At 40.1% G+C, this 23,592-nt stretch overlaps 2 protein-coding genes across 3 annotated transcripts in view; one reads left to right on the top strand and one right to left on the bottom strand.

The window, feature by feature from the left end:
* The window catches only part of LOC132907241 (nuclear hormone receptor E75), a 216,708-nt gene that overhangs the window by 102,226 nt on the left and 90,890 nt on the right, over nt 1-23,592 (bottom strand). Inside the window, exon 1 of one of the 2 annotated variants that reach the window (XM_060960138.1) lies at nt 7,066-7,255. The exons of the other annotated variant lie outside the window; for it this stretch is intronic. Within the exon in view, the coding sequence (XP_060816121.1) occupies nt 7,066-7,240 (175 nt within the window). The 5' untranslated portion in view covers nt 7,241-7,255. Of the gene's footprint in view, nt 1-7,065; nt 7,256-23,592 lie in introns of those variants that run through there. 2 annotated transcript variants of the gene reach the window in all.
* The window catches only part of LOC132907252 (UDP-glucosyltransferase 2-like), a 273,020-nt gene continuing 267,781 nt past the window's right edge, over nt 18,354-23,592 (top strand). The window contains exon 1 of the mRNA XM_060960166.1: nt 18,354-18,365. The gene's annotated coding sequence lies outside the window, so the exon portion shown is untranslated. The remainder of the gene's footprint in view (nt 18,366-23,592) is intronic.

The following is a 23,592-nucleotide window of genomic DNA, read 5'->3' as shown; positions in this document are numbered from 1 at the left end:
TTGATAACATTAAGACAAGCCTTCCTTTCGAGCTTTAAATATTATTTTTATGTCACGAATAAACAAAATATGATTTAGTTTATTCATATTTATTATTATTAGTGTTAATTATTAGTTATTATTATTATTAGTAATAGTAATAGTAATAGTAGTTATTAGTATTAGTTAATTATTATTATTTATAGAAAAATTCAGTAACTTTGGCTATTTGAAAAGCAAGACGATAGCAGCAATAAATAAATAAATATGTATATATTATGCACTAGTAGTTGATACTCGTATGACGCTAGTATCGCGTCAGCGGTAGTCACAGTGCTACAGTAGAATTTTCTGTGCGCGTCAGACACGTATATATCTACTGCGAACGCATCTGACGCGTATACCTACATATCACTACTACGAACATGTTAGACGAACATCGTTTAGGAGCATGCTTCTTCGATGTACCGTAGAATTGCATTCATCTGAATCTATCGAAATTCGTGTAACAGAAGTTCGCTAATTATTTAAATTAATTGTAATTTTTCATTCATATAATAAAAATTCACAATGGGATAAGTAGAGTCAATGGACAACAGTTGGCACTAATTAAAAAAAAAAGATGACACCAAATAAAATTTCGCTCCAGTAAATTCTTAAAAACTGTTATCTCGCATGAATGTAGATAGAAATGAATAAAATTTTCCATACTGCGTCGCAATCTGATCTACGTGAACTGAACGGTGAAGAGAATAGTCTTCGTCTTCGCAACTAATTGTAAGTAGAAACGCGTTACATAAGAAGGAAGAAGAACGAAAACAACAGCAACAGCCAGCTAAACGGTGGCTCAGCGTGCAGCTGCAGCGATAAAGCGGTAACAGAACAAAATTACCGTGCTTTCGAGAGGGCCAAGAGGTCGTGGCTAAGAGGAGGGGGTGGTTACGGTGTAGATATAATATCTGTAGCAAGGGGCGACAGGTTGGTGGAAATGCTATACTTAGCAGCCGGTCCAGGGGAAGGGGTAGCAATACCAGGGCTGGCTGGTGGGTCAGAGTTCGTTGCCCTCGGGGCTGCTACCCTCTGTCCTCTCCCTCCACCCACACACCGCCCACAATCCCATCTCGCCTCCCGTCGTCCGTAGCCTGATTCTCAACCGAGTTTCCGGGGGTTGACTGTGCGAGCAGTCGTGAAGCTTGCTTGAATTTCCGTGAAACGCGCGGAATCGTCTACGATCTGTTTCTTTTTGCCCCTTGGTTTACGCTCGATTCGATTCGCCTCGATTCGGAGCAATCTTCAGCGGAATCACGTTCCATGGAAACGCGATGATTCTCCTGGCTCGATGGCATTGAACATTTCGGAGATTGCAGGTATTCTGATTTATGGAAAAGATCGTGGTATAACGTGAGTTTGAATAGTTGGAAGCGGTTCCTTTTTGTTACTTTAATGCCACGAGTTGGATGGGTAATTTGAAGTGTAGAAATGTTTGGTTAAGTTTGAAATAAAACCTTTTACTGCGGAGACAGATTACAAATTTGAGGAAAATTTGTTAGTATTATCTAATGATTTATGGATACGAAAGGGTACGGATGTATGAAAATGATTTTGCCCGTTCATAACCCCACCAATTCACGCAACTACACTGCTCTATCCGTTCCAATTTTAGGTTCCAGCTCTTGCACCGCTCTAACTTGCTCTAATAGATCTTCAAATCCCCCTTGTGAATCTCGCCACTTCCCTCTAATTTTACCTAGAACATCTCCATGTCGTCAGCATACCGATCATCCCAACTACGAAATCTATGCTGACTTAACTGTATCCTTCCCTATCAATCGCAAAATGTCATCGACTATCAACTTTAATACTAAACCGAAAACCAGGCAAAAAGGAAGAGAACAAATTAAATACCCACTCAACTTTATTCCATCGAGACAGTCACGAAACAAAGAAGAAAATTCCATTCTCGAGAGCGAAGTGATGGTCAGAAAATTCTTAAACTTTACTCTCTTTTATCAATCCCAAAGTTTCGTCAATCAAATTAACAAAAATAAACAAAACTGACGAGAAAGAAAGAGATACGCAGTTACATCGCCGAGACAAGCATCAGAACAAAAAAAACTCCATTCTCAAGAGCCAAAGTCAAATTCATAAACTTTACTCTCTTCTATCAGTCCCAAAATTCCATCAATCGTTAAAACTTTCCAAAAATAAACAAGACTGAAGAAAAAATGAGGAATACCCACGTACAGAGTTACATCATCGAGACAGGCATCCGAACAAAGAAAATTCCACCCTCGAGAACGAAGGAGCGGAGAGAAAGTCACGACCACGTACGAATCTGTCGAGAAACAAGATCAAGCCTGGTAGAAAGAGAGAAACCACCGGCCTTCCCTTTCATCGGCATCCGGACAAACCGCCTTCGCCAGTGCCTCAACTTCCTGGTCGGACCACTCTTACTTTCTTCCCGGTGAACCGTGACTCGATCGGCGGCCACCGTTCAGCTCCTGATAAAAAAACGCTAGACACAATACAGCCGTTGACCATTCGACTCTATTACGTTTTCTCCCGTGACGTGGACACGTCTATTCATCTAGGCAACGTGTGGTGAAAGCGCGAATTACGAGCCGCCGCTGCGAAACGAAATTATGCATCTCGGGTGGTGTCCTTTCCGAGCTGGAAAGTTTCTAGCGAATGGAAGCGGGCGAAGGACACGCGGCGCTGTTGCAAGCCGCCGGAATTTTCGAAACTCGCAAATTAGAACGGAATAGCGGATCTATTGCGAGAATCGCTGGGTATTGCTGATTTGTTTGCGTATTAAAAGGATTGAAAGCTGTGACTGTGTTACTTCGAATGGTGGGAACGCGTATGGACTGGTTTGCGAAAGTTTGGAAGGGTTCGAGTATGGAAGATTCGTTGGTATGGATTTCATGGCAATTTTTTATGAATTTTTCATGTATCTTTAAAATAAGCGCAACGTTAGTGCACCGAAACTATTCAGTTACTTTTTCAGTTCTTTTTTTAAATAACCGGAATGTTTGTGGAGAAACATTGTTCGATACTTTGTGCAACGCTTCGCTTATTTACGGTTTAAGTAAGAACATTGTGAAGGTTGAGATTATGGAGTTGGCGAAAAAGGCTAAGTAAGCATCAAGCATTCATTGCGATTTCTTCAAATAGTATTACGATTTCGAAAATGGAACCACCGACGTAATTTTTCTATTCTTGATTTTCGTCTTACTTTGGGTCACTTGATCTTTCTGACTTCAATTATACTACAAAGTGTGGAGTTACGGTGTACATGAGAGTAGAAGCATAGAGAATTTTCGCGATCGGTTCAGCGAACTTCGGCAGAAGAAGCGCGCGCTCGCGTCGATAAGGGTCCAAGCTCGCGGGGCGATAAGAGCCGCGACACGGTTCGAGGTTGTTCACCTTGGCGTGCTGGCGTGTACGTTCGAGCGGGAACGAGACGGATGACGCTCGCAGACGAAGATAGCGGCTCGCTTCGCGGGCCCGCACGCAGCGTGAACCAAGAGCCGCGAGAAATAAAGAGGCGAAAGAAAAAGAGGAGAGCCGCGAGAGAGAGATTAGAGGAAGAAGGGAGATCGTACTCTTATCGGGCTTCTCGTCGGTTTGGCTTGTGGCGTAGGGACGTTGCGAGATTAGAACGACCCCGAGAGCAGCTCAGAGAGTCGACGAACCGGCCCCTGATTGGGCGATGTCGAGTCAACGCTCCTCTAGCCACCAGAAGGGAAGAGAGGGCTAGAGAACCGGGAGAAGTGGGGAAGAGGGGTAATCGTGGACTGGGAGAGGACACAGCGCATCAATCGAGGTCACTGGGGACCAGGAGGAGGCCAGGCCATTGCCCGTGTGTCTTGCTTTTGAGGTTAGCCAGTCGTCAGCACAAGCGCAATTAAAAAATGCCCGATGGAGTTCGCGCGGCTGTCGGGTGTCGAAACGAGCTTTTCTTCCTCCTGCTGTAGCTTTAAGAAGAGTACGCTATCCGATCTTCGCGCTTTCCTGGATACGTTCCACCACGCTCACCGACTGCTCCCGATTCACTAACCCAGAGTCATTGATGGAACACGGTGCTTCCGAATGCGAGTCTTAGGTGTATTTGGTGGATACGAGGAATTTTTGAGTGATTTGGATGTATTGGTAAGAGAGACGATTAGATGTTACAATGAGTATCTGTCGTTGATAATTAAGCAAGAAGATGATTAGGAGTTGTGTACTTGTCTAGTTCGGTCTACAGGGATCAGCAATTTTTAATAAGGATGAGTGTAACTTCAAGATCTTGAGATCTTCGAAAAGAGGATTACTACCTTGTATTTAGACTACCTTGTGTCAGTCATTTACACGGTTATGTGAACTCCATCATTTGAACGAAAGTTTGGTTACTGCTCGATTAAATGAATTCTTACCGATTGAATACACTTCGTTGAACGCGAACCACCGTTAAAAATGTGTAAATGAAATTCGTCCATTAAAATTACCCTAACTAAATCACATAACCCTTTCTAAGGAAAGCACTGAAGAGTCTAATAGAAATTACAACATGTGCCAATTGTCCGTCGCTGAAAATACGCTTCCGCGATACGAAGCGATCGCAGTAAGCCACATTCTATACGATCGGGTCGCGGTACCTGGAATGTTCACGCGAACAAGTCGCAGTGCCTGAAACCTGAAACATTCACGCGAACGGGTCGCGGTACCTGGAATATTCACGCGACCGTGTTGTGGCAAGAATTCTGGCGAAAATTCGGAATGCAACGAGCGGAACAACTCGATCGAGAGAGCCACGATTCTCGACCCACCTCGTAGTTACGCTCGTTGAGGCAGGTCAGTGCTCCGAACGGCGGATGCAGCGGCTCACAGGAACAGAGAAACGGTGAAAGCATTCCAACATGGCCGCACAGGCGAGAGTGATCACGGTCCAGCAGCTCGGTTAATGTACTTTCTCCGCGGGACAGTCGAGATCCCAGAGAAAAGAAAAGAAATCGAGAAAGAAAAAGAGGAAAAGAGAGAGGGACAGGCTGGTGAGTAGGTAGCCCATACGTAATTCACTATCGTGGGGTTACGTAACGGGGCTTACGAAGAGAATTCTCAGCCGGTTGAACGGACCTGTGTGCGTACAATGTGCGTGTGACGTACCTACGTGTATTGTACGTACGCTTGTCATAGCTCTCTTTCTCCTTCTCTCTTGCCCGAATCGCGTACTCACGCAATTCTTCGTAGGTGTTGGACAGGTATGTGTGGACTACATTAAGCTCAGGAATGGATATAGGTGAACTTATACAGGTTTCGGCGAGTAGGTTAGTTGAAGCAAGAAAAGCGATGAAAGTCGAAGAGATGAAAAACTCTGCTGCGGAATACGTGGACATTAGGTGATGGTACAGTTAGTTGTATGGTAACTCTTTATCTACGAAGGTTGTTTACGCGCGCACGTTTACGTTCACAGTTAATGGAAGGATACACTGTTATTTAATGTGTTATTACGTAAAATATCTGAATAGTTTTATGTCATCATAGAACAGTTTCGTTTCCTTTGTCCGTGTTATGCATTAATTATATTAATTGCAATAGCATTATTACGTTCATCCGAACAACACCCTAATCTTCTTAGGGAATCAACCGCCAATATTAATTCCTCCCCCAAAGTACACAAATCCTTTACCGAACGATTCGCCCAATTCCACCCTCATTTACAATGCTCCAAATACTTAATTCTCCAGTCTTCTGAACCCTCCCCTTCCCACCCAAATGCAACTTCTATCGAAAAAGCAAAAGTAAAGAAGCAAGAAAAGGAGCAAAAAAGGAAACAAAGTTCTAAAATAGAAACCGATGTGGGGAGTCCGCGAAGAACAAAAGGTGGGCGAACGTTTATGAACGGCTCGCGATGTGTAACTGTATATGAGAAGCACATCGGTCTGTTTTACGCGAGCAGAACAAGAGGGCGAACGGGTAGGCCGAGTGTGTTGGTGACCTTCGATGATAGCCGTGGGTGGGGAGGTTGGTCGAGTAGCTAAACTCTACGCTTGGTAGGGAAGGGAAGGCGCGTGAGTTGAACAGAGAGATCGAGAAGGATCGAGAGAGATAGAGGTGAACGGGTCGGTAGGGAGACCCAGTTCGAGTTTGTTGAACCGGCCCGCCGGCGATTGGCCACACGAGTCGCGGAGTTCACTCTACTTGCCGAACGGAGGTAGGAGAAGGCGAGAGGAGACGGTGGGGCGAGGTGGCGGGCCGCTCGGTTAATTTCATCTTGCCCCAGTTACGGGCCAGGCAGGGTGAACGAACTAGCCTCACGCCAAGGCCCCACCGACCTACTTTCCTGTTCTACGGACCGCCGTGAGGGAAAGAGACCGACCGACTCACTCTCTGTGCCTCTCTATACAACGCCGTGGCGAGTTCACGACGAGTTCAGGCCAAACAGAGAGAGAGACGAACACGACGCGAAAAGGAGAGGATACGTGGAAGCGCTCGAACGGGACAGAAGGAGTAAGAGAGAAAGAGAGAGAGATAGAGAGCGAACGAACGAACAAACGCGTGTGTGTATCGAAGAGAGGGAGAACAGCGAACACTCTAGGGTGGGAGCCCCACTAGAGAGGCTCACTATCTAGGCTAGAACCACGAGCAAAAGGAAGAGAGGGAAGACCGAGCCGCGCAGGTGGGAGAGAGACGACGAAACCAAGAGACGGAGAGGGAGAAAAATTGCCAGAGCGCCGAGTGGAAGGCCGCCGACCGAGGGCAACGAACTAGCCTCGTCCCGGGCCCCGCGACCTACATTCCAACCCCGTTGGAAAGTGAAACTGCCTCTTTCTCTATTCCTTCCTACCTGAATCGTGATCTACGCTAGGTTAAGAATGTTTTTACGAGCCTGTTGTGCATGGTGGACACACTCTACGTAACATACACACGCGACCCTATAATCGATTTGAAATCGAACGGTCGTAAACAAGCGGGAAAATATTTTTACTCTCCCTTTCGTTTCGATCCGTTTCGTTTCAATTGACCCTCAGGCTGTATTTCTTTTTCCCTTTTTCAACGGATGAAACGCGTATACAAGTGACGAAAATGGATATGGGGGCTTACCGGCTAAAACTCGTCCCAATAGATTTTCACTATCCTGGGGCGCACCACGATAACAGACCTGGGCCGATTGCTCCTTGTCGTTGTCCAGTGGCTCGCTAGACGGTGACAGAATATCACCGGACGGCTGTTGTTCTTCGGCCGCACTGCCACGAGGTTTGAACTCTTGCACGGTCATTTCTCGTCACGACAGTCTGCCGCGATTATTACACTCTCTTCGATTTTCCCGCTCTTTTATCTCGCTTTTAGTATTAACGTACCAATCGCACGATCGTTAACGACAATCTCGTTCAGTAATAGTCCTTCCAATGATCTCACGTGTAAGGTTAAGGATGGCATAACACGACTTTTCATGCGTCCGTTCAAATCGAATCGCGCGAAACGTTAAAACGTTACTTTCTCCATTCTTTCGTTTGACAACTTCACTCTGTCTCTGTCTGTACCGAGACTGGCCGCGAGACACCGGCGCGAAAACTCGCGAGTTTGTTTTGGGTTAAGTCAGTTCTGTCCACGCTCGCGAACAACAGTCCCCCTTCTTTTTGCTTTTCTGAACGGCACACTTTCTTTCGCGCGCACAACATACGACCACCACGATAATACGAGCTGTTGCTTTCCTATGGCGACCGCGTGGCCCTCGCGGTAACAGCAAATCGAAGCTTGCACGTTATTAGTTGATGTGTTGTGTGTGGCGTGCGATGCGGTGCGCGAGTGAGTTCGCCGCGGCGTGGCGTGCCGCGGCTTCGCGGCGCCTGCGCCGTACACCGCCGATTAACATTCGCGTAATACCGCGTACTGGCGCCCCGCGGTTTCTCTTCGCCATGAGTTTTCAATATTATAATTTCTATCGCGATTATTTTCAACATCAGTATACAATTGCATCATAAAGTCATTCTTTATGATAATATAAGGTAATTTTTGCACTGTGCAAGGTGAAATTCATATCTGATACAATACGACATATCACGGAGCGCGTATGAATTAGAAATTACTATATGAACGAATCCCCAACTTTTTGTTATGTTATTTATTTCATTGCCACTGTTTGAAAAAATTTTAACAACTGTCGCTTCACATCGATGTATATAAATCAATATGATATGTACTTCGATTTCATAATTCAAAGAGGCATATTTACGCTTTTGCTAAGCGATTGCTACTAACCGAGATTATACATATATACATGGATACATAGACACGTTATTTGCAAAAAGATAATTTAAATATTCATTGAAATATTCAAATCGAAGTCATGTTCGATAGATTTGAAATTAGAGTAGTACGTGCTCGAGGAAGTACGCTCGAGCAACACGTCATTCTGTTTACTCCACCGAGCGAAGAGTTCTCCGAGTTAAACGATTTGGTCGTGTATGAATTTTATTTCTCAAAGAAAAGAAGGAAAATTTCGTTTTGGAACGATAACGAGGCGGATTTATCGAGATTGAACCACGATGGTATCCTCAAGGCACAACCGGCTCGTTCCTATGGCCAATTGGCACGGTTGACCCGCCATTAGGATCAAGGATTTTTATCGGTAGTACGAAGAGGCCAAGCCTAGCCTTTATTATGCGTGCACGCGTGCACGAAGAAACCGCGTCGTAAAATCGCAGGCTATAACCACACGGAGAACAAAAGTAAATTTGTAGTCAAGGACCACCATGAAACCGGCGGTCCTATTTTACTCGTTTCAGCCTCGCGCCAAATATACCCAGTCTAACATGAAATTCCACGTTTCAACGACAAATGACGAACATTAGGGTCATGATTAAGGCTTCGCAATTAACCTTTTGTCCGATAAAAGTCGCCTCGAGTATTTACCACAGTGAAACAAAATTATATTACTTGATCGAATCCTTTGCTAGTACCTTGGTTGTATGAATGCTATCCATCTGTCAGAGATCAAAGTACTTTTCAGGTTTGCTCGTATGTCCACTCTTAGTCACCGAAGGTATTATTTCGATGGTATATATATGATACTAATCGTGAGCAGATATATTCGAAGATACGTAGGATTCTTGATAAGATTTTATAAGTATTTTATTGCGAAACCTGCAGTCTTTCGAAGAAATTCGAATAGTCATTTTCCTTTTTCTCAGCTCTCTCCGGCATTATCAAAATCAAAAGACGATAATCGATTACGATGTTAAACCCAGTACTCGATATTTCTGAACAACGCGTAGTATCTTGATTGAAATTCCAAAAAATGTACATCCCATTTATGAAAATATCAGTTTGGCTCTTCGGACATATCCTATGATTTTATTATTAACGTTTGTTCAATGTGAAAATTCATTCGATCACGCAAATTGTTAAAAGACACCCACCGATGGCACCCAAGCATACGCTCCTGATCGGTGTGTGATACACAATCAGAGGATATGTACCTATCGTGCGTTCCTCTGACATGCTGTGTTGACTCACTAACACTCGGAGAGTGAAAGCTGTTTAACCCCGGTGGCAAACATGCACGCACGTATGTACGTATACTGTACACAGTAGCAACTGTGTGAACGTGCCTTTATACACTTCCATCGAGCACGTGGGTTACGTCTACGGAAAGTAGAAGTTAGATTACAGGTGAACGGGACGCGTACCCATCCGAGCCTCCCTAATCCGGCTTCCACCTAGGTTGGGACTAACCTGCCTCAATTGTAGCCCGTTAACCATTAGACCATTGCTTCTGCTTCTATTATCTAACGTCATCGAGTCTCTCGTTGAATTTCGTCTTGTATTTGATACCGACAACGCGTTATCTTATGCCATGAGAAGTCGTTTCTCATTGTTCCATTTCAGGGCCTTCTTACAAAATGATCTAGTAGCTAATCATATTAATAAATAGACAAGTTACATTTTACAGTTGTACGTCATACAGATTAATCACATAAATTATAATTTCTGGTATTTATTTGTAAAATTTAATTTCTTTTATGAACAAACTTGTTCCTGTTATATAAGGATTTAGGAATTCTAGGAAGATGTGTCTCGTGAAATTTCATTAATAGTATCGTTTCAATCGTGAAAGAAGGCCCAGATTAATATGTTAAAAATAGAATAATTAAATTGAATATCATCTGGCAAAAAATAAAATAAGTCACGTTTGTTGACTTTGTCACGTTTAATAATTGACTTTGTCACATTGTTCACGTTTAACATGAGAAACGATTTAAAAATTCAGTATATTAACAATTTCCCTTTCTGTATTTGATATTAATATTATTGTATTGTATATTTAATTTAATATGTATATACTTGCTACATTCCTGAATATTTAAAGTGTAAGTAATATTAAAGTGAAACAGTAAAAGTAAAGTATAAAGTAAAATATCGATTGTCGTGGTATGCAGCTATTTCTATAACCTTGTATCTTTAGATTTAACAAGTCTTTCTTTCAATTACGTAAGTAGTCACATTAAGATATTCCCTTTCAGCCATAAAATAGCATTGGCATTAGAAAATCAATAGAAATTGATTTTTCTTGTGGACCTCAATTGAAGTTTTCGCGACGTAATTTAATACAAGAAAGACGACTGATAAATAAAAGTACGAGTAGATAAGAGATAAAAAAAATTATCGTTATCAACGAGATTCATACAGGTGACCAGTGATACGTTATTTGAATATCAAAGTTCAACGATTTGTCAACGGTTATCGGTGAATCTTAAGATTATTCGTATTTATTTTTCTTTATTTATTTTCTTATTCCACGAAGTTTATAATTCCACGTAATTGATCACCTCTTGCAATTCGTTTCGGTTTGACCTTGTTCCTCTTGTTTCTTTGTTTTTTCGCATTAATTTTTTGTCTTTAAAAAATTCGACGATACTTGACAGCGATACAAATGATCGATGATCTATCGATTTCAATGAAAATTGCTGTTTTTTCTCCGAAAGAAATTTGCCCCGACAAAGTGGCACTAACAATACACAACGGAAGGTTGAATCTAAATTGATGCAAACTGGGCGCAGTCCAAGCCTAACCTGCCCTAACTACGGGCCTTGAATAAACGGTTAGTGTGGCGTGGCCAGTGTGACAGACTGCTGCCTTCTAACGGGAATAATTCTAGCGCCACTTGAATTCCTTTCTGAATCGATCCTCCACTCTCACTTTTGTTTCTCGCAGGTTCCCTCCTCTTATCACAACCTATAGATCGATTCCCAGTTATTACATTTTAATAGATAGCAATAAAATTCGAATACATATTTTATTTGATATCGCTATGGAGGATGTGTAAGATATCGATTATCACAGAGGTTAACGGCTCCACACTTCCGGCGACGCCACGGTGGTCCCTGATGACGACACACGATGTCGAAATCGATTAGAATGTTTATACCGAATAAGTCATATTTGCGAAGTTTATTGTATATATTATTTTTTTGAAATAATTATGTAAGACACTGATTGATCGTACCATAAAATACATTATTAATAAAATCAGCAGAATATTTTCTTTTTAGTACTTCCTTTAAATACTTGTACACTTTTTAATCGTTACAGAACTTTAATCGTTAAAGAAAAATTTCCTATTATCTTTTATTTGCCATTCCAAACATTTATCTTTCTTCAAACTTAAGATATTGCGAATAATGCATGCCTGTGACTATAAATAATGATGACATTTATCGATTCGTCAATAAGTAAATATGATCAACTCGTTCTTACGGTCTTACATATGCACATTATAACTTGTCATGTTGAATTAATCGACGACATCAATGTTGTACGTAATAATACATACAAAATTCATAAATCAGTGAACGTAGTATCTGAATTCGAATATTTCTTACTGGACGATTGGTAGTAGATTAATTTTTATTGAAATAGGACAAGAGTCAGCGGGAGGTTAATTGTTTTTACTTGAAGGCTACATCAAAGTGATCCGTACAACTTTATTGGACGACTTCACTTCGCGTCTAGATCATGGTCATCGTGTAAATCCGCTAAATGGTTCGAATTGCATATATTACTAGAGACTGTCAGACTGGACGTGACTATTCTAAATATAATCGAAGCCCGACCTGCCCTAACTACAGTCGTGACCATAGAGACACGCCATGATTGAGCTCAAACGTCCAAGGAGATTAATTTCCAACCGACTGCAGAGCTCCCTGTGTTTCTCGTCGCTTTGAGCTTCAATTTCCTAACAAACTTTGATTGTTGAAACCATAATATAGGTGCAAAACACTTTTTTTTAATTAGATTGGGTTTCACAAAAAATGAGAAGATCCAATTCGAAGAAAAATATTCTATTCATTTTAATGTTAAAATTCACCTGTGTAACTTGGATAATTAACGTTGATTAATAAACTACAGTAAGTACATGCTTTAATGTAACGTAATGTAAGTGATATCTCTTTGTTATTTATATTTCCTTACAATTTCATATGTATATATAAATACACGATTGTTACGTTAATCGAATTTTACCATTCGATCATCAAAATCCTATTTTTATTTATTTTTGTGTCTGAAATATTCAGTTTCTTAGAATCAACCCTTCGAATAACACATTTTTCTTTTTACAGATTACATGTCTTCTTATCATTATGCTGTGTGTGCAGCTACTATAAAGCTAATTGTATAATGAGATATCTGCAGGAAATATTGTTCGCAGCTTCCTTAACTAAACAATATCATTCATTCTCTTACGAACCAGTTGAATAACTGTCAATACGAATTGATTGATTCAAATCCATATATTCCGCTAATGATCGAGGAATTAACCTGAGAAATTCCCCGCAACTGCGCAATTTTTCAAATAAAGTCTTCTGTCAGCTTGCAGTAAAACGAGAAAAAGGAGTAAAAAATGAGAAAAAAAGGTCGACGAAGCTAAGGACAGCGACGCTGCTCTCTGTTCCCTTCACGTTCAAAGCGTCGAGAATCGAACCACCGTTACCTTGAATCCCCTTTGTGCGGACAACAGGGAAGATTTATCACTAGTTGGGATCCCGACGTTCCATGGCGAAGCGTGTAATCGACCCAACCGAGTCTACCTGGAACACCTGTTAGCTAATCTCTCTGTTCGTCGGGAGAACCATTGCAGCAGAGGATAAAAGGAAAAGAAAAGGAAATCATAAGATCCTGTTGGTGAACAGAGGATAGGGCGAAAAAGTTTTTCCTCCGTGAAAGAAATCCTCTCGCGGAGTTAATACGCTAGCCACTTCAATCGTTCGTAAACTTCGTTCGAGATCTTCGCAGAGCAGAGCGGAAAATAAAAGAGAGGCTGAAACTTCGACGGGAAAAAGCGATTTCATTTATTGGTAGGAAATAAAGTGGAAATGATAACGATAATTTCCGTTGATAGATATTCGACGAGTACTTTTCCATGCTCGCGTTTGCTAGAATTTTGGAATGTCACTCGATTAGGTGGAAACAGAGAGCGTAGATAAATAACTTTCTAAAGAAGGAGATATCGTAGAAATAGCGGGAGGAATAATTGAAAGGTATTAATGATGAAATTTCACGCGATAAGATAGCTATGAATTGCATGGTAATGAACGCTGAATCAGCCTCCTGAATACTCGATTATCTGATCGCGTCTCCTTGCGTACCTATCGTTGTCATGTTCGATTGATGTGATATACCATAACGTTAATAGCAGAGATAATTGAAATTTGCTACGCTTTATCAAGCACGATTTATGTATTTATCTGGAAACGCTTCGTCTTTCTCTCGGTAAAGAAAATCTATCACAGAAAAAGCAGTTTTTAACGCACGAACGTTCTTAAACTAATCGTTGCAAAGTCTGTGATACTTCGATGGATTTCGAACGATCATCTTTCTTTCTTTTTTTAACACGTGAAGATGAGAAAGCAACAACGAAGTACGATTTGAAATTCAACATTGTATAAAGACTAACTTCATTGAAATTTAAAAATAACGTACGTAAGCAAACTCTATCTAAAATAAAAGCCCCGTAGATCGTTTTAAGTGGAACAAACTAAAGAAACTCGGGCGAAATTCAGAGCGGCTTGCAGCTTATCCAAACCGATTTTCATTTCGGCGAGAATCATTAAGCTAAACTATTTGGCAATGGAGGAAATTTCGCAAATTTTCTATGCTTTCCGCAACAGGGAATTCATTGGTAGTCGCCAGGTAGAAAATTTACAAACTAAAGTCAAGTGGTCACGGGGTTGCGGCTAAATTTTATGGTTGCGGTTTTCGCACTCTCTTCACGCGTTGTGGTCATAAATTTCCAGAGTACGATGGCCATGTTACACACTCGTAAATCATTTACAGTGACTCGAAAAGATTTTCGCCGTTCTTCTCTCGGACAGATTCCATCTCCGCTGGGAGAGCAGACAAATCATCTTGTCCACAGTTCAAACAGAGAACTTTCAAGAATCTTCGCCGCTTTGTGCTCGCTCTGTGTGTCAAACATTGTAGTGGTACATTTCTACACACAAAAGAATTTACTTCACAGCTTTGGAGGCACTTCATTGGGATAATTATTGGAATTATGAGTAGGTAATTATTTTTCTTTAATACAGAACAATCGTTATAATTGCAATATTTTTACTTGCTGAATTTGACACCAGAATGAAACTGTATTTACTCTGCTCGTTACCTTCGTCTTCTCGTAAATTATCATCGATTAAATTATCACGAGTATCCTAATATTCTTCCAGATCTCATCATAATTTTCGCAGCGTGGAGTTAAAAATTTGTATAAAACAGTGTCGAAGAACCTCGGTAAAATTCAATAGTATGGAAGGAATCTGGAAGTGAAGTATCGAGTACAAATTACAATTATACAAATTATGCACGATCGTAGAAAGAAACGAAAATTTCACGGCTGAAAAGCACTACGGATAAATTCCAATCCGTCCAGGTAACTACTATGACAGCAGTATATTCCTTTGATTAAGATATCACTCGAACATCGCAAATTACACTCGCCAGTCGACCTTATCTGCTTCTCGCTGGCCTATGGACACTGATGTACGACTGGTTACCGTAACCGTTGTCTCGGTTGCATGTGCAACGTGTTACGTGCTCAAAAGTAACTACGTAAGAGTTGCATTGATAAGAAAGTGCAGGATTCAAGTCCCGTCGTCGGAGAGTAAGTGTCTCGTTCAAGTATTTACACTCATAAAAGATATAACTTAGAAAACACGAAGTTGGCACCCCGCTGGGGGTAGCCACCCACATGCTATATTTATTTTTATTTTATTTTTTTTATTACCAATGAGATATAACACTTTATCAAATGTCCTTCAGGACAAATTGTAAAAACCAAAATAAACTATATTTTGAAAAAAACAAGTATTTACAGTATTATTCGTATTAAACTTGCGTCATGTTTGCATCTGAACAAAGAAATTCGCTACAGCTTCGTTTTTTTTTTTTTTTTAATTTTATTTTGGTTTTTTACAATTTGTCCTTATGGACATTTGGTAAAGTGTTATATCTTATTGGTGAAAAAAAAAAATAAAATAAAAATAAATATAGCATGTGGGTGGCTACCCCCAGCAGGGTGCCAACTTCGTTTTTTCTAAGTTATATCTTTTATGATCTACAGCTTCGTGAAAGATATTTCTTTTAGAAAAATTCACTGACGAAGTGACAGCTTTGGTATTAGAAATTGAGGCGATACATTTGTTCGAGATAGCTAAATGTACGGTTAATATAAAATATACTGATGGTATTGTAGATTAAAGACAGTAAAAAGAAGAACAGATATTTTATGCGCGATGAATGAATAAAATTTTCTTCAAATATTTGAAATAAAAAATTAGCCGCAATGGGACATTTTTTCTTCCTTTTTTTTTTTTTTTTTTTTTTTTTTTTTGAAAGAGAGAAGAATAGGTATTCTTCTGTGTAATTACGGACCCTTTAACTTCCTTAGAATTCTTGAAATATTACAGTCGTAAAGCGTAACGGCAATGTTTCTTTCTCTGACTCTGACCTCTCTCAGTTTCAAAGCTACTCAACTTTTCTAATTTATCAATTCATTCATTTTTACTCCACTAAACTGGATACTTTAAGTTACTGTTACATTAATTTGACTTTTACAGTTTTAAAGCTACTTTCGTAATTGTAGCCAATCCCTTGCGCTACAATTGTTTTCTCTTGTTTGTTCTCTGCCAATTCTCACTTTACTCCATCCCGAATCTTAAGAAAAAAATGGCATTTTCGCCTCAAAGTGCAAAGGATTAATTCCCTTAGCAGTTTAAGCAAATATATCAAAATTTTCGAAATACCTACGTATACATTCTATTCTTTTCTTTTTCTTTATCTCGTAAGCAATATCATCGATCATCTTACCGAAGAAAACCTTCGCTCGTTTTGAAAATGAGAAAAACCCGCGATTGCCCACATGCCCGCGGAAGCTAACCACACGTGCACACGCACGCGCTGCCCACGTATCCATCGTCATTGGGTCCCATAGAGGGGGGAAGGACAATTTTATTGCATTCTGATGCAGGCCTACTTGCATCGAGACAATGGTCCCAGGGAGATATGCAACCGGCCACGACAGATATGTCGGTGCAACGTACTCGTAGACTCGCGTGGGACTTCGTCTTCTCCTCGTTGCGACAGCTACCCACCGGCCGAGGGAATTTTTGACGAGCAGGTTGCGCTTTCGATTCCCGCCGGTTCCGCTATATGGGAAAAAAATCGAGTTGCGACTGCGTTATGTCGAAATCCCAACGTCTTCGAATTCCGTGTCAGCGAAAAGACAGGGTAAGTTGGCTAGAAAAATGGCAATTTTTAAACTCAGATAATTTCGAGACTACAGAATCGTTTCTGACGAAGCACTGATAGAATTGATCGCGTTTTGTGTTTGAGAAGTATAGAAAGGTTTGAAAAAAGAGGTAGCAACTTGTACAAGCGAATGTTATAAAACGAAGAAGTTTTCCAGACTAACAAATGATCAAACACGGATGAACACGATCCTCCAAGTTAGGACCAATATATCTATGAGAATTGAGAAAGGAAAAGAAGAGTCAAATAATTCGTAAAGAAACTGAATAACTGCAATTAACTCGATGAAACATTCCTCTAGATCTCGCTAAAATTCCCAAATCAGCTTGCCCTCGAATCAAATTCCATTCCTCGACTTAACCATCGTATCCAGCAAGTCAGACTCGAGAAATCCCTGCTCATAAAGACTCGAAAGATCTCAAAGCTGGAAGAAACTCGTGACTAACGCTAAACGGAAGCGAACAAAGAATTTAGAAACCGAGCCGGCCAGCCCGATGACCTACTTGGTTGTTATTGCGTCAAGGGGAAAAATTAAGACGGTCGCTAAAAATCTGGTCGCTGCGCCGCGCTGCTTGGAACCAGTTGCGCGACTATTCATCCTGCGTTTGCACCAGCACGGTTCATTTATCAGGCCGGTATCCAAATTAACCGGCGTCTACCAGCGACAATGGTTGCTACGGTTGGTATCGCGATTCCGTATCGGACCACCCGGGGCCAACTGCTTTTTGCCCGCGAAAACAACGACAATAGTATCACGGGACAGGCTACCGAGCTACCATAAAATTACCCCGTCCGCATAAATCCGCGGATCGATCGACCGATAAAACGTGGCTGGGCCTGGCAATCAGCCGGTGAAAACGCGTGCCTCTTACGACAGGCCCGGTAACGACGCCCAGGGGTGAAGGAACTTTATCTGACTGTCGGCTATCCGGTAGCGTAACGCCGCTGAGAACCGCATTTCCGCGTTTCTGGCCCCCTTTCGCGCTCTCTTACAATCGGTTAGGCTTATGGACGATCGTGAGATCTGTTTGCGAATTGGCACTTTTCGAAGCGAGGGACAGTCGCAGAAATTTATAGCTACTGGTATATTAACCCTTTGTAATTGGATGTCGTCAGAGTGGCGGTATTTATCTTTAAAGGTGAACGTCGCCACAGTGATGGTATTTAAATAATCTATAGTATGTAGATAGACGATTTGTAATTTATATTTTTTTGCAATGACGTACTTCTAAGGCTCGTGAATCTACATTAAAGAAAAATAAAATTTCTCTTGAATGTCGGATGTTGACACAGCGATGATACTTGAAATTTTTCTACAGACTCGGATGTCACGGTAAATATTTCTTAACTCCAACATGCTTCGACCAGTTGTTTGTGCCACCAGGAAAATATGTTAACTGCGATAATCACAAATCTCTGGCTTCTTCTGCCAGACAGGGTGAATCATGTAGTGTTTCTCGGCAAAAAGCAATGAAAAAATATGTTTTTTTCAGACGAATTTTATATATAATTCACGCGACCCACATAGCTCAGGTCTTTCACAACGGGCAATGTGTTACGATTATTATTTATTAATATACTAAGTGTATTTACGTCACGTTGATGTATTCTCTTTTGCGCTTCCATCTAAACGCCATTCTTCTACGAATTTAAGTCTCGTAAGTAAAAGAATAATAACTTTAAGGTGAGAAAGGTAGAAAGTGTACTACCTATGTATTTCGAGTGACTTCTGGCGATCTTTAAATATTGAACGAAGAGATTGCGAAGAACTTTAAGTGCATGGAACTTTAAGACTCACTCCTTAGGGGCTGATTTTTCCAATAGTTTAAATTTTGAACGACGAGCTAGCGCAGGATAGTGTGAACTTCGATTCTTAGGCGACACGTTGGAAATTTGCAATTTTTCACGAGGCGATGTTTCTTTTCAACGGGAGAATCGAGAAGGTGTTAAATTTAAGGTCGAAGCATCCGAGCTTTGACTTGAAACGTGGATATTTTCTAAATGTAAATCCGTAGAAGCTTGAGAATTTTTAGCTGATGTTTGACGAAGACTATGAATTTTTATGAAAGACAAATATCTTCGAAACAGCGAAGCGTTGAAACATTCAGTCCCCACGATAGGAGACTTGTTGCTTCGTCGTTCGAAAACCGTAATATGTAAATCCAGTTTTTACTAAACCGTAAACGCCACGAACCATCTTACAAAGTTAGGGAAAAGAAAAAAGAAAAAGGAAAGTGGATTTAATTTACCATTTATACATTTTGTGCAACGTGATCTCGATTTGGATTAATAGGTGGATCGCGAAAGAAAGAATGACGCAAAGACTACTGTTTTCCCCTACGTGAAAGTGATGGCTTAATATGTATGTGTATTGAAACATGCTGTGTGAAAGAACAAACAGAAAAAGTGGTGAAACTCTATAGAAATGTAAAAAGTATTACGATATAGGAGAATCATCCTTCTCCGCGTAAGAAATAAATTTCTAGCAATTAACTTTATAAATTCGAAATCATCCTAATGAATATAAAATTCGAATATTCTAAAAATGTCGTTTGCGACATAAATTCTTAACGATCGGTGTTAAATTAATATTTAAATTAACGTTAATCTTAATAATACCCAATATTCGATACCTAACAGAGAATTAAATTAAAGAGAAAGTAAACTTGCGATTTATTAATCACTGACATTATTATCTACAAAAAATATACCAGTAATATTGACGAATCGTAAAAAAAATTGCAGCATCCTTTAATCACCGATTTGTAACAGTTGGCTTAATGCCGTAACGAACATCGATCCGTTTACGCCTCTAATTTAATACATTCCCACGAGCGGATCGAGGAGTAGAGAAAAGAGAGCGCAAGTCAGCCCGCGAAGTTGCGGAGGTGTTTCGAAAACATTGCGTCGCGTAATCATTGCTCTCGCACGGCTGTCGAGACCGAGATGCAGCCTCGCACATGCAGCCACGGTTGCACATGCAGTTGCTCAATGAGCCGTGTTGGTATGTACGCCGGTCACCGACTCCAGATGTCCGATTCCGTTCGAGCCTGAGTGATCTATCGATCGAACGCTGCTCTTATGAAATTCAAATTTCCCGCAGCACGGTAACCAGAATAAACGATCGCCTATTCTACTTCGACTTACGATTGAACCGTTTATTTGTCGAATCGGTTAACTCCGCGAAACAAAAAAGCAGAGAAAATCGATGAAACTATGTAAGATAAGTATCAATTATAATAAAATTGCTTTGACAGGAAAATTACAAAAAGTGCAGTTATGTGTAATTTGTTGAATTATGCATCTTTCGAGATTGCAAGTTTCCGATGTTTTTTTACAAATAGGATAGAATATATGATAAAAAGAGATACCTAGAATAATTTGAAAATTTTGTAAACTCGTATTAAATTATATAAATTATTGCTTCTATTAAATAATTACGATCAATGTCGTACATTTTCATCTTCGCGTGTTAAATTTTAAGCAATTTGCACTTATTTCGGCTGGAACAACCGATAGTTCAAATTCCTGTTAATTTTTCGATAATACATGTTCAGAAAGATAATGCGACCTTCAACACCTACTACACACGTACTGATAAAGAATTCATATTTCGTTAATAACACTTCACTTTCTCTAAAACAATTAAATCGATCAATCGACAATTATCTATACAGCTCGCGTCGACTAAATCTTAGAAAATGAAAATAGTTCGAAATTTCTGCCTTTCCATGACGTTTCACCCACAAACTATAAATTTCAATCGAACCAGAATCAAACGATATCCTTTTCAAAGTCTTTGTTGTTTCTCTCTATCTGACCAATGAGCGAGCAATTACGAGAAAGAAGCGGGAGAGACTCTGTTGAACGTAATGAAGATCTCTCGAAGACTGTGCGAGATCGATCACCCTTCAGCGTTATCCCGCGAAATCGGCTATCCGGTCCGAGCTATCCATCCATCTGTATGTCCGTCAGCAGTCGCGTATCTCGCCTCGTTTCCAACTTTGGATTGTAGGCTACACTTTCCCGGCCCAACCGTTCCAGTCAACCTACCTCGGCCAGGCCTACGCTTCTACTTGCTTGCGAAACAGGGACGAGACCCAGTTACCCACATTCTGCGCCAGATATTGGCCGGTAATTAAATAGCCGCCGATTTTCCGCCAACCTTTCGACTTACATTCTGCTACGTCGTAGTTGGTAGCACCGGCAAATGTCATTTATTATTGTGCATTCTGGTTTCGGTCGTGCCGACACCGTTCGTCTATAGAAATAACTTATTACAGTGAAAAGGAAGATCGAATGGAAGATAATGGTTGTAAGAATCGAAATGGAAATCTTTTGTCGTGGTTTGATTTAGGAAATGGAGAGGTAGAAACCTTTGGTGACAACAGAAATTTTCCAATAGAAATAGGTATAACTTGGAATATTTGGTGGGTAGAATTTATGAAGTAGAAATTGTTACAATGGGAGTAGAATTAATTAGAAATATTTAAATTGTTAAAATAGCAGTATTTGGTATAATTGGAAGCACTTTGATGATAACTATTTTCAGAGTAGAAATTGTAGGTATCTAGAATGACAGGATTTCGAATGATTGCAGCATATTTTAGGAATTTCAGAATTTGTATAATGGTAGTATTTGAGTACGAATATTTAAAGCACAGATATACGAAATAAAAATTTGTAAAATAGGATTGATCAAAATAATTTATAGCAATATCTAAATTTCTAAAAAAGAAATTCTAAAAATACGTTTATATGCAGAACCGAACTAAGCTAAACAGTTACATACGAGAGAACTGAACTAAATTGGAAAACTAAACTAAACGAAAGGACTGAATCTTCCTCTTCCAAATTTTTTCCAATTTCAATCGATTCTGAATCCCTTCACGAATCAGCCGTAAATACTTGAAAATCCTACGACGACGCTATCGTGTTCCACAAAAAGTAGTCTCGTTTACCTCCTATTTTCTCAACTTTAACTTTCCTCCGCCACTTTCTCCGTGTCTTCTTCTTTCCACGTTCACCGTTTCCCAATCGCTGTTCCCTTTACGCTTTTTAGCACCCTGCCGATGGTCATCGAGGTGAAATTCATCAAAGAACGCCGTTCCTAAAACTCGAGGATCGTCTTCTCGTACACACTTTGTTTGTTGATCAATTTGACACACTGTTTCCAGTTGCTATTGCACAATGAGCGACCTAGAATGTTTAGGTGCACGAATCCGACAAGACGAAACGTTTAAATTAAACAAAAAAAAAAAAAAAAAAAGTAAAAAGAGAGAAGAAAGAAAATCTGCCGCGAGGTGCACGCGCGTGGCAGCGCGCTATTCCGATCATGTAACCGGCATCCACTTTCTAATGCTTCGCGGCATTGCATAATACCGTGTATACATGAAATTAAGAACCGTTGGACTCAATTAACTTTATTACCGACTTTTCTTACTTTCCTTTTCACCTAGTTACCCGGGCTATGTAATTTATTGGCTTTTGTGAGTATACACCGGCTACCAGAAGTATTTCTGCGTACAGTAGAATCTCATTTATGGGAACGAAGTTTCATTTAATGCCCGATTGAGAGACTTTTGTCGATCGAATCCATTCATTCGAGCACGGACTTCTATGAGAACGGAAGATAATAGATAATAGCGAAAATTAGTGAACTCCTATTATACGAACTGCAATTATAAAGTAAACCGTTTGTCTCTTCGCAAATACGGATAAATGGAATTCTATTGCATTCTTATTTTCTAGCGAGGAGCTTTCTATTTTATTATACATTTCATTTTCGTAGCATAACATTCTCGTAATCATAGAAAAATACTGCAACTAAATAAATGGAAAATTGAATGTACTCGGATTTAATTATAATTAATTATAATTATAATAATTAATAGCACGCAAATGCTATAATAAATACAAAGGTGTTCGAATACTTTTTATGCGTATTATAGCGACGAACAGAGTTACAGAATAGTTTTCTTGGAAAAGACGAGATTTTTTTAAAGTGTGGCTTCCAGGATTTGGAAATCAATGATCAATGATATCGTAATCGTTGTAGAATCTTTATTCTGAATAAATCCTGAATTTTTCTTACATCCTGTTTGATGTAAGAAAATCTTTACTTTCCTTTTCACCCGATATCGCCATATGTATTATTTACAGGTTTCTGTACAGTGTCTGTTCGGTAACTGTGTAAGTAATTGTTCGAGTAACTGTACAGAAATGCAGGAGAAGGTTATCAACCTTTTCTACGAGTTCACCGATTACACGAACCGAAGGAAAGTAACAACAATCGGTCGGCATCGAGCCGCATTCTCTCTACGCTCAACATTATTAAGAGCGTCTGGCACGAAGAATCAATTTGCTCCAACGTCCAATAGATCTCCGATACTTGGCGATCTTCCCACGACCGTGGTGGTCCACGAGATAATCGTGGAACGGCTTGTACGTCGTTAATTAACCGATAACCACGTAAACGACTACGCGAATAAAGATTGTTGAATCGTCACGATACAATATTGTTAACTACGGCAAAATATCCACGATATCTATTAGGTTTTACGTGCAATAATGAACAAAACTATCTGATTTTCTTACAAGATCCTATGTGTATTTATAAAACGTACGATCTTATTGGAAATTATAATTCTCAACTGTTTTCGTAAAATAAAATTAATTACACTTTCTACGTAGTGTAATTTTTCTGCCTGAACAAAATTAAATCTGTTATAATTCATCATCGTTAAATAGCTTTATAAAATGCAAAGACAAATAGAAAAAGAAATTGCAATATTTAAACGTACATAAATGCTGGAACAGTGAGAG

The sequence above is a fragment of the Bombus pascuorum genome, chromosome 5, assembly GCF_905332965.1.
Source record: "Bombus pascuorum chromosome 5, iyBomPasc1.1, whole genome shotgun sequence".
Classification (NCBI taxonomy): domain Eukaryota; kingdom Metazoa; phylum Arthropoda; class Insecta; order Hymenoptera; family Apidae; genus Bombus; species Bombus pascuorum.
The sequence above is the reverse complement of the archived record's forward strand: the minus strand, read 5'-3'. Positions and strand labels throughout refer to the sequence as shown.